Here is a 12,612-nt window from a genome sequence, read left to right on the forward strand (position 1 = left end):
GCTGTGAGCAATGGCGATGTGTGCCTGATAGTTCCCTGGAGGTAATGAACGTGTGCAGCATGGTGAAGCAGCATGAGGAAACCCTGACAGGGTGAGATAACTTGGGGTTAGGAAGCCTGCGCATTGAACACTGCATAACTTATATGACTACAGGATAACAGAGGGAAACTCTGCAATGGACGGTATGCTGATTATATGCTGTTTTCTGTTGCTGTGATGGTTTATGATGCTGAATAAACCGAAGGGACTATGATTGTTTTCTGGAAAACCCGTGCCGGATCTGGTTTTGTGGGTGCAAGCGAGTGATCCCCTATGTGAATGACAACGCTACCTCACAATATAGCACCTGTAACTTACCTGTGGCACCTAACAGGTGTTGGCAATAACTAAATCACACTTGCAGCCAGTTGACATGGATTAAAGTTGACTCAACTTCTGTCCTGTGTCCTTGTGTGTACCACATTGAGCATGGAGAAAAGAAAGAAGACCAAAGAACTGTCTGAGGACTTGAGAAACCAAATTGTGAGGAAGCATGAGCAATCTCAAGGCTACAAGTCCATCTCCAAAGACCTGAATGTTCCTGTGTCTACCGTGCGCAGTGTCATCAAGAAGTTTAAACCCATGGCACTATAGCTAACCTCCCTAGATGTGGACGGAAAAGAAAAATTGACAAGAGATTTCAACGCAAGATTGTGCGGATGCTGGATAAAGAACCTCGACTAACATCCAAACAAGTTCAAGCTGCCATGCAGTCCAAGGGTACCACAGTGTTAACCCGTACTATCCATCGGCATCTGAATGAAAAGGGACTGTATGGTAGGAGACCCAGGAAGACCCCACTTCTTAACCCGAGACATAAAAAAAGCCAGGCTGGAGTTTGCCAAAACTTACCTGAAAAAGCCTAAAACATTTTGGAAGAATGTCCTCTGGTCAGATGAGACAAAAGTAGAACTTTTTGGGCAAAGGCATCAACATAGAGTTTACAGGAGATAAAAAGAGGCATTCAAAGAAAAGCACACGGTCCCTACAGTCAAACATGGCGGAGGTTCCCTGATGTTTTGGGGTTGCTTTGCTGCCTCTGGCACTGGGTTTCTTGACCATGTGCATGGCATTATGAAGTCTGAAGACTACCAACAAATTTTGCAGCATAATGTAGGGCCCAGTGTGAGAAAGCTGGGTCTCCCTCAGAGGTCATGGGTCTTCCAGCAGGACAATGACCCAAAACACACTTCAAAAAGCACTAGAAAATGATTTGAGAGAAAGCATTGGAGACTTCTAAGGTGGTCAGCAATGAGTCCAGACCTGAATCCCATAGAACACCTGTGGAGAGATCTAAAAATGGTAGTTTGGATAAGGCACCCTTCAAATATCAGGGACCTGGAGCAGTTTGCCAAAGAAGAATGGTCTAAAATTCCAGCAGAGCATTGTAAGAAACTCATTGATGGTTACCGGAAGCGGTTGGTCGCAGTTATTTTGGCTAAAGGTTGTGCAACCAAGTATTAGGCTGAGGGTGCCAATACTTTTGTCTGGCCCATTTTTGGAGTTTTGTGTGAAATGATCAATGTTTTGCTTTTTGCTTCATTCTCTTTTGTGTTTTTTCATTTAAGACAAATTAAATGAAGATAAGAATACCAAAGAATTTGTGTTTGCAATCATTTTCAGGAAGAAACTGAGTGTTCTCTGACAGAATTGCAGGGGTGTCAATACTTTTGGCCACAACTGTATATATATATATATATATATATATATATACATACACACACACACACAGTTGTTCTCAAAAGTTTACATACGCCAGCAGAAAACACAGTATTTTGACAATAAATGGCTTCACCCAACCACTAACCATGAGTGGAGAAAAAGTTTTTGTGTTATCATTCATAGTCTCTGAAAAAAGGCCAGGAAAGCAAGAATTCTGCAGGGGTATATATATATATATATATATATATATATATATATATATATATATATATACTGCTCAAAAAAATAAAGGGAACAAAATGAGCCTGTTGCAAATAGAATAGTGTTTCCTTTATTTTTTTGAGCGGTATATATATATACCCCAGTACAGTGACTGAACGCCACAATAACAAAAGGAACTGCCTGCCACCACAAATCGTTTGGACAGCATGAGGTAGGCGTTGAAACACAGATTTCAGTAATACTTCACATGCCAGTCAGTGTGCCATTATTAAAGCAAGATGTATCCCATGCACCATTCCGTGTCCAGTAAGTTATAAAAATTGCATGTACTCCAAAAATCTAAGGCACCGGTTATCTTTCTTCCACAAGGCACTTTCTTGGCTTGACAAAGGCCCTCTGTGGCCGAAACGTTGCAAATTTTCCTGTGTGTGCAGTGGTGTAAAAATTTTTGTGGAAGATACCAGGTGCCTTTGATTTTTGGAGTCAGTATGCTTTTGTTTACTTAAAATGAAGGTTTTATCACATGGTGCTTAACATTGTCTGGACCACAGCAGCTACAGAATGGTGTGCATGCTAGTCAGACTCTGCTCCCTCCTTTGATCAGCAGCTCACTGTTTATAGACTATGTATATGGAGAGCCTGGTGTGAGCGGGGTTAGCTTTCTATGTTCTGCAGCATTTCTAAATCTGAAAACTCAGAGTCAGAACTACTGCACCCAGGAAACTAAGTCATACATCATTGGATTCAGGGTCTCTTTGCCTACATGATTCTGATCTTAATGAAGTCGAAAAAAATGGTGGCAGATTTCCTTTAAAATACAATTTATTTAAATCAAAAGCAAAAAAAAAAAAAACAGATTAAAAAATACAAAGTAATAAATCGTGGTCAAAGAAACAAAACCAGATAAAGCACTATTTAGTTAAGGTCCTGATTGATACCAGTCATAAAAGAGCACTAACAATACCCTAAATACAAGCACTATGACTGGTCCAAACAGCCTTATCCGCTTCTGTTTGTTGGACTGAGATATTAATTATTTTGTGTTTGTCTGTCTGTTTTTGTGTTTTTTACTTGTAATGATGTCTAATAAAAATAATGAAGATGTAAAAAGTTCTTTAATCATGCTATTACCTTTAGCTTGTACTCTTTGCGGTTAAGGATTACTGCAGTTATTTGCTGGTCCATGAATAAAAGGATTGTGATCAAAATTGCTGGAATGCCAGACAAAAGGCATACCCACCATGGATTTCCTCCGAAAGGATATACAAACCAACCTCGATTTGGGTTGGTGGGCTTTAAAAACAAAGCAAAAAATTGAGTTAATCAATTATCAAAATTAATCTTTTACTTAATATGCACATACCCTATATGACAACAAGATATCGATTTCACATGTTTTAAAGGTTTATTCCCAGAATTGTAATGAATGGAGCAGAGTTGCACATGCTCGACATCCACTTCATTCGTTCTTGGATCGTCAGATAAAGCTGAGTGCTTGGCTGTTTCTGGTCTGCCCGTGGACAAACAATAGAGGGAAAGATCAAGCATGTGCACCTCTACTCCATTCAAAATGTGTGTGTTTTCAGACATTCATTCTCAGCATAACTGGAGGTCCTAATCATCAGACCCTTATCCTTTGCATAGCAGATAATTTACAATTCTGAGAATAACACATGCATTGCAATTATTTGCATAAAACCAAGTGACCAGTCATATATAGATAAATAGCAGCAGAATGGGCAAAATGAAGAGCTTGTTGACTTGAAAAGTGATATTGTCATTGGATGCCATTTTTGCCACATTGTGGCAAAGTTTTTGAAATTTCTGCTGTGAAAGTTCTGCTCCAGTCAAAGCATAAGGCTGTGTGCACACGATGCGGAATCCGCAATGGTGGAGATGGGAAACTGCTGCGGATTCCGCAGAAAGAATTGACATGTCAATTCTTTCTGCGGTTTCAAAACCGCAGGAAAACCGCGCGTAAAAATCCGCACAGTCTACACAGCGGTTTTTTTTCCCATTCATTTGAATGGTACTGTACACCGCAGCTAAAACTGCTGCGCAACCGCAGCAGCCAAATCCGCTGCAGAACCGCAGCAGAATCCCCAGCGTGTGCACACAGCCTAAAAGCTCACAGACTATATAAACCCGTAGATCGTGCCAAAGTATGCATAAACATGTCCGATACTGTGTAACATCACCTCAACAAGGTTTCAAAATTCAACCTGATCTTGGAAGAGACCTCAGCACAAAATCTGCATTGAAAGTTTCATGAAATGTGAAATGAAGTCCATATTTGAGTACAGTGCACAAACCCATGATCATAACCAGTAGAGTAGCTACCGGAGGGGCAGAGGGGGCCATCGCTCTGGACCTTGCATTCTGAGGGGGCCCACCCGGAGACACACAACTGCAGCTGTATCGGTGCGCAGTTACATTCAGCGGCAGAGCAGGGAGAATCAATCTCCCTGCTCTGCCCCTGGCCGCTATGGGGCCCCTGAGCAGGCGGAGGGCCCCTCGTGCAGGCAGCGGGGCCCCCGTCCGTCATCGCAAGTTCACCTGTATCGGCTTCATGCCGATACAGCTGACCGCATTGATGAGAGGAGCGCTACGCTCCCTCGTCCATCATCCCCCTGTCAGCATCTGACGTCACTGACGCTGACACTGACAGGGGGTCACGATGGCGTCATTACCTTGCGCCTGTGGTTGTGAGGGCACTCAGAGCAGCGGAGGAACCATGAAGTGAGTATTTATTTTTTATGGGGGCTGCCTTATGCTACAGAGTTTGCCTAAGGGGGGCTTCCTTATACTACAGAGTCTGCCTATGGGGGGCTTCCTTATACTACAGAGTCTGCCTATGGGGTGCTGCCTTATACTGAAGGGTTTGCCTATGGGTGTTTCCTTATACTACAGTGTCTGCCTATAGGGTGCTGCCTTATACTACAGAGTCTGCCTAGGGGGGGGTTTCCTTAACCTACAGAGTCTGCCTATGGTGTGCTGCCTTATACTAGAGAGTCTGCCTATGGGGGGGTTTCCTTAACCTACAGAGTCTGCCTATGGTGTGCTGCCTTATACTAGAGAGTCTGCCTATGGGGGGGTTCCTTATACTACACAGTCTACCTATGCGGTGCTGCCTTAAACTACAGGGTCTGTCTATGGGGGGCTTCCTTATACTACAGAGTCTGCCAATGGGGTGCTGCATTATACTACATAGTCTGCCTATTGGGGGCTGCCTTATACTACAGAGTCTGCCTACGGGGGGCTTCCTTACACTACAGAGTCTGCCTATGGAATGCTGTCTTAAACTACAGGGTCTGACTATGGGGGCTTCCTTACACTACTGAGTTTGCCTGTGGGTGCTGCCTTATACTACAGGGTCTGCCAATGGAGGCTGCCTTATACTACAGGGTCTGCTTATGGGGCTGCCTTATACTACAGAGTCTGCCTATGGGGGCTTTTCAATACTACAGAGTCTGCCTATGGGGTGCTGCCTTATACTCCAGAGTCTGCCTATGGGGTGCTGCCTTATACTATAGTCTGCCTATGGGGGCTGCATTATGCTACAGAGTCTGCCTATGGGGGCTTCCTTGTGCCATAGAGTCTGCCTATGAGGTGCTGCCTTATACTACAGGGTCTGCCTATGGGGGCTGCCTTATACTACAGAGTTTGCCTATGGGTTGCTGCCTTATACTACATGGTATGCCTATGGGGGCTGCCTTATACTACAGATTCTGCCTATGGGGTGCTGCCTTATACTAAACAGTCTGCCTATGGGTGCTGCCTTATGCTACAGTCTGCCTATGGGGGGCTGCCTTGTGCTAAAGAGTCTGCCTATGGGGTGTTGCCTTGTACTATAGAGTCTGCCTATGGGGTTCTGCCTTATACTACAGGGTCTGCTTATGGGGGGCAGTCTTGTGCTATAGAGTCTTCCTATGGGGTGCTGCCTTATAATACCGGGGCTGCCTATGGGGGCTGCCTTATACTACAAGGTCTGCCTATAGGGGGCTGTCTTGTACTACAGGGTCTACCTATGGAGGCTGCCTTATACTACAGAGTCTGTCTATTGGGTGCTGCCTTATACTACAGAGTCTGCCTATGGGGGATGCCTTATGCTACAGAGTCTGCCTATGGGGGATGCCTTGTGCTATAGAGTCTGCCTATGGGGTGCTGCCTTATATTACAGGATCTGCCTATGCGGGCTGCCTTATACTACAGAGTCTGCCTATGGGGTGCTGCCTTATACTACAGGTTCTGTCTATTGGGGGTTGCCTTTTACTACACAGTCTGGCTATGAGGGCTGCATTATACTACAGTGTCTGCCTATGGGGGCTGCCTTATACTACAGGGTCTGCCTATGGGGGCTGCCTTATACAACAGAGATTGTAGTATAAGGCAGCACCCCATAGGCAGAGTCTGCCTATGGGGGCTGCCTTATACTACAGGTTCTGTCTATTGGGGGTTGCCTTTTACTACACAGTCTGGCTATGAGGGCTGCATTATACTACAGTGTCTGCCTATGGGGGCTGCCTTATACTACAGGGTCTGCCTATGGGGGCTGCCTTATACTACAGAGTCTGCCTATGGGGTGCTGCCTTATACTACAGGTTCTGTCTATTGGGGGTTCCCTTTTACTTCACAGTCTGGCTATGAGGGCTGCATTATACTACAGTGTCTGCCTATGGGGGCTGCCTTATACTACAGGGTCTGCCTATGGGGGCTGCCTTATACAACAGAGATTGCCTATGGGGTGCTGCCTTATACTACAGAGTCTGCCTATGGGGGCTGCCTTATACTACAGTGTCTGCCTATGGGGGCTGCCTTATACTACAGGGTCTGCCTATGGGGGCTGCCTTATACAACAGAGATTGCCTATGGTGTGCTGCCTTATACTACAGAGTCTGTCTATGGGGGCTGCACTATACTACAGTGTCTGCCTATGGAAGCTGCCTTATGCTATAGAGTCTACCTATGGGGGGCTGCCTTATGGGGCAGAGTATGCCTATGGGGGTTGCATTATACTACAGTGTCTGCCTATGGGGGCTGCCTTATGCTATAGAGTCTGCCTATGGGGGCTGCCTTATGCTATAGAGTCTGCCTATGGGGGCTGCATTATACAATATAAAGTAGGCCTATAGGGAGTGCATTATACTATACTGAGGACTATCTGGTGCATTGTACTATGCGGAGGCCTATGTGGAATGTATTATACTACAGGGTCTTCCTATGAGGGTCTGCCTATGGGGGGCTGCCTTATACTACAGTGTTTGCCTATTGGTGGCTGCTTTATACAACAGAGGTTGCCTATGGGGTGCTGCATTATACTACATAGTCTGCTTATGGGGGCTGCCTTATACTACAGGGTCTGCCTATGGGGGGCCTACCTTATACTACAGAGTCTGCCTATGGGTGCTGCCTTATGCTACAGAGTCTGCCTATTGGGGCTGCCTTGTGCGATAGAGTCTGCCTATGGGGTGCTGCCTTGTACAACAGGGGCTGCCCGTGTGGGCTGCCTTATACTACAGAGTCTTCCTATGGGGTGCTGCCTTAAACTACAGGGTCTGCCTATTAGGGGCTGCCTTATACAACAGAGGTTGCCTATGGGGTGCTGCCTTATACTACAGAGTCTGCTTATGCGCGCTGTCTTATGCTATAGAGTCTGCCTATGGGGGGCTGCATTATACAATATAAAGTAGGTCTATGGGGGAATGCATTATACTATATTGAGGACTATCTGGTGCATTGTACTATGTGGAGGCCTATCAGGAATGCATGATACTATATGGAGGCCTATGGTGAGTGTATTATACTTTATTGAGGTCTATGGGGAGTGCATTATACCTTATTGAGGACTATTTGGTGTACTATGCTATATGGAGGCTATGAGCAAATTGTGGTAAACATAACACATGTAGGTGGAGAACAATTATCGCAATTACAAGGCAAATTGCCACCTACCACCCAAACATGTGCGTATTTTAATAGACAAGTGCAGGACCAACTGTAGAAAGCATGCTATGAAGAAATGAAAAACAGTCATAAGGTCCCATAAAAAGTAATACTTTATTAAATGCAAAAGTTAAAAACTAGGTAAGGTACAATGGTAGGGGCAGGGAAAATTGTACACACCAAATAATCACATATGAAATATGGGCACACAGACCAAACACCTCTGCAACTATGTATACTACAAATTGTAATGGAAAATGATACAGGCAATATTACATAAAGAGCAAATGCTCATGTGGCGCAAAAAGGATTATTTTGCTCAGGGCAAAACCCTATAACATATTAGTACAGAAACCGTATGTACAGGTTATAATATAATATATTTAATATAATTATAATATATTTATAATATAATATATAATATATATAATATAATTATAATATATTAAGAGCCAATAGGATATAATGCAGGGAATCTTTAATGAAGAGCAAGTGCTCATATGGCGCAAAAGAGGAGTTAATTTGCACAGGGCAGTGCCCGAAGTCCTGCTAACAGAAAGACCATATATGCAGGCATACAGTCCTGCTCCTCTGCTACACCCGGTTGGCCTCCAGGTAATATTATTTGTCTTTGGTGCATGGCTCCTATTTGGTGCCTCTTACTCCCCCTGCATTATGAAAGCACTTGCTTCTGATATATCACAGTCTGTATGTTTTATGGCCGGTATTTACAACATGCAAACGTTGCTTTTTTTGTCATATGAGCACTGGCTCCTAATATATTATAGCATGCATATATGGTCTTTCTGTTAGCAGGACTTTGGGCACTGCCCTATGCAAATTAACTCCTCTTTTGCGTCATATGACCAGATGGTTTGTGAATATGCAACATACTGTAAACTTTGTACAGATTTTTTTCCATAGCTTGAGCTCCTGAAAATACTGAAACTGTATGCATGCAACATCTGCTCTTCATCTGCTGATTTGATAAAAAACTATGTATTTGGGACCCTTGCACATCATGATCGGGAGAACTAAAAAGATGCCAACCAAGACACTTGCAATGCTTTGTTGGCATTTCACTTAATATTTGTAAGTCAAAACTATGCCAGAATTCATAAGCAAAAACAACTTTTTCTTTAAATGTTTTTGCTTAAAAATATTACTACTCGGAAATATTTCCTAGGAAAGTATACAAATCTGATGTTCTTTGGATCTATAAAACATTTACAGGAGAACCCAACTTTCAAATATGATGAGTTATAGTGGTTTAGATTAAAAACCAATTAAGGCTATGTGCACACGCTGCGGATTCTGCTGCGGATCCGCTGCGGATTTGGCCTCTGCAGATCCGCAGACATTGTACAGTACAATGTAAGTGTGTCATTTACATTCTGCTGTGCACATGCTGCGGATTTTCCACTGTGGAAAAGCTGCAGTTTTGAATCTGCAGAAAGAATTGACATGTCAATTTTCTGCAGATTCTGCTGCGGTTTGCCACCTATTCCATTGTCCAGGTGTCAAACCGCAGTGGAAAACCGCTGGCCAAACCGCAGGTAAAACCGCAGGTCATTTTAGCTGTGGTTTTACCTGCAGATCCGCAGATGCAAATCCGCTGGTGAATCCGCAGCGTGTGCACATAAAGTAGCCTTAGCCCTTGGATAAGTGTAGAATTACAGGTACACAGGATGCAGTAACGAGCAGGAGGCAGAGCAAGAGCTAAAGGATTTATTACACGGGATACTCCACGCAGGGAGAGTAACTGTTATGAGGGGAGCAATACTGGATATTGTGTCAGGGTAAGAACAATGGTTTATGAAAAAGGTAAACTTATCAGTCTGATGGTTTCCGGGCTGTGGAAGCTTGAAAACCCACGGTGGCGCCACAAGTAACATAGTAACATAGTAACATAGTTATTAAGGTTGAAGGGAGACTTTAAGTCCATCTAGTTCAACCCATATCCTATCCTAACCTGCCCTAACATGTTGATCCAGAGGAATGCAAAAAAACCCATGTGGCAACAAGTAAGCTTCACATTGGGGAAAAAAATTCCTTCCTGACTCCACATACGGCAATCAGACTTGCTCCCTGGATCAACGCAATATTAAGGAAACTAGTGTATATACCCTGCAATATTATACTTTTCAAGAAAGGCATCCAGTCCCTTCTTAAATTTTAGTAGGGAATCACTCATTACAACATCATATGGCAGAGAGTTCCATAGTCTCACTGCTCTTACAGTAAAGAATCCGCGTCTGTGAGTATGCTTAAACCTTCTTTCCTCCAGACGTAGAGGATGCCCCCTTGTCCCCGTCACAGGTCTAAGAGTAAAAAGATCATTAGAAAGCTCTTGGTATTGTCCCCGCATATATTTATACATTGTAATAAGATCACCCCTAAGCCTTCGATTCTCCAAACTAAATAACCCCAAATGTAATAACCTGTCTTGGTATTGCAGACCCCCTAGTTCCCTAATAACCTTGGTCGCTCTTCTCTGCACCCGCTCCAGTTCAGCTATGTCTTTCTTATACACCGGAGACCAGAACTGTACACAGTATTCTAAGTGTGGTCGCACTAGTGACTTATATAGAGGTAAAATTATGTTCTCCTCATGAGCATCTATGCCTCTTTTAATGCATCCCATTATTTTATTTGCCTTTGCAGCAGCTGCCTGACACTGGCCGCTAAATGTGAGTTTGTCGTCCACCCATACACCCAGGTCTTTTTCAGTGACTGTTTTGCCCAGTGTTTAACAATTAAGCACATAATTATACATCTTGTTCGTTCTACCCAAGTGCATGACCTTACATTTATCCCCATTAAAGCTCATTTGCCATTTATCAGACCAAGCTTCTAGTTTACATAAATCCTCCTGTAATATAAAATTGTCCTCCTCTGTATTGATTACCCTGCAGAGTTTAGTGTCATCTGCAAATATTGAAATTCTACTCTCTATGCCCCCTACAAGGTCATTAATAAATATGTTAAAAAGAAGCGGGCCCAAAACTGACCCCTGTGGTACCCCACTGCTAACCGTGACCCAGTCTGAGTGTGCTCCATTAATAACCACCCTTTGTTTCCTATCCCTGAGCCAGCTCTTAACCCACCTACACATATTTTCCCCTATCCCCATTGTTCTCATTTTATGTATCAACCTTTTGTGTGGCACCGTATCAAAAGCTTTTGAAAAGTCCATGTACACCACATCCACTGCATTCCCTTGGTCCTGTCCGGAACTTACCTCTTCATAAAAGCTTATCAGATTAGTCTGATACGCTTGAAGTCTCAGGCCTGATCCTGAAGAAAGTTGAGGCACTGTCTCCTGACGGAAGCGGCATATCCTGGCACTCCTAGGCGAGGTCCTACGTTACCGGTGCGACATCCATGGTATGAAGTAGTCTGTGGTACCGCCGGAATGTGACTCAGTTCAGTGGCAGAGGCGGAGGTGAAGCTACCCGACTCTGTATGATTCACCGGATAAGTCTTAGGCCGCGCGCTCGCGGCAGTCAGCAGAACGGTGCGGGATGAGTTCTCGGTGACAGTGGTGAGCGGGCACACAGATATTCATTGCTCACAGTGTGCGCGTGGGCTGGGGAGCTGCAGTGCAGGCCTGTACTTGCGCATCCCTCCACAGAGAGTGAATCAACCTTCTCCTGCTGCGCACTCCGTCTTCTCGCCAAGTGTCCTGCTTTCCCGCACACCGTCCCTTTTATCCCTGACACACCCCCTACAGTTGAGTGCAAAGGTCTGTCTGGGTCAGAAAGCTTCCCCCTGCAACAATGGTGACAGCCTTGATAGTTCCGGAACCGACGCGAGAGAGGTACCACCGGCCCATCTTCCTACACTAGCATAGCCCAGGGCTCAAAGCTCCTGGTGGGACCATAACCAGATTGCCCTCATTATATAATTTAGTGAGCCACAATCGCTGGAGCTTATCCTCCGGCAGGGGGCTTCCCTGGACATCTGCTGCCAGTAATAGAGAATGACAGCGGAGCGCCTGCCCTCTTCTGTCATGAGGATTCAACCAGTGCCCAGCATGTGTAAGAAAGGGCCAGGATGGTAGTCGTGGCCGAGGACACCAGGGCCTTGATTTTCCCGGCCTCTTCCTACAGAAAAATCGTCAGCTTCTACCGGCATACCTGTTCGGGGTTGTGGTTCACCATCAAGAATTTCACTGCGCTGCAACAGAGCTCCAACACTCAGCTTCTGTGCACAGGGTAGAAAGAACGAACACAGATACCGGATCAGATGCCAACCAAATGATTTTACTTTTCTCTTCAATGGTCCCGGACACATCAGTTACATTACAGTCCACACAGAATTCCTCCTGCACTTTCCCTTTCCTGTTTTCTTTGTCCTCATGCACATTACGGGGTAGTAGCGCCCTTGGCGGTACCGCAGCATCACTCCTGTAGAACCTCAGGACATAGGGGATCCCGTTCATCCATTTCACCCCGGATTTGCAAGCTTCAGCCCTATTTAAGATCTGCCACATGGTGAATATTCTGCGCCCTGCACGACTTTTGGACCACATATTCCTTCCTGTTCCTGCTGCTGTGATGAACTGAAATTTCCCGAGTACTCTGGTCTTATCCAGCACCTGTCTGACTGTGTCCATGCTTTTCTTCTTCATAATGTTGCGTAGCTGCTATGGTGTCCTTGGCTTAGAGCCCTTGTGGACACTTCGGGCGTGCTCGCCCTTCTGAACTGTTTATCTCCTACACTTGCGTAACCCATAGCAGCTCC

General features: G+C 44.8%; 1 protein-coding gene across 3 annotated transcripts in view; it reads right to left on the reverse strand.

Annotated features, from left to right (window-relative positions):
* SLC4A9 (solute carrier family 4 member 9) overlaps nt 1-12,612 on the reverse strand; it is a 983,109-nt gene that overhangs the window by 256,592 nt on the left and 713,905 nt on the right. For 2 of the 3 annotated variants that reach the window (XM_073573698.1, XM_073573697.1), the window contains one exon: nt 3,055-3,216. The exons of the other annotated variant lie outside the window; for it this stretch is intronic. In XM_073573698.1, coding sequence (XP_073429799.1) covers nt 3,055-3,216 — 162 coding nt within the window. The remainder of the gene's footprint in view (nt 1-3,054; nt 3,217-12,612) is intronic. 3 annotated transcript variants of the gene reach the window in all.

The sequence above is a fragment of the Dendrobates tinctorius genome, unplaced genomic scaffold, assembly GCF_039654945.1.
Source record: "Dendrobates tinctorius isolate UK_male_01 unplaced genomic scaffold, ASM3965494v1 ptg000036l, whole genome shotgun sequence".
Classification (NCBI taxonomy): domain Eukaryota; kingdom Metazoa; phylum Chordata; class Amphibia; order Anura; family Dendrobatidae; genus Dendrobates; species Dendrobates tinctorius.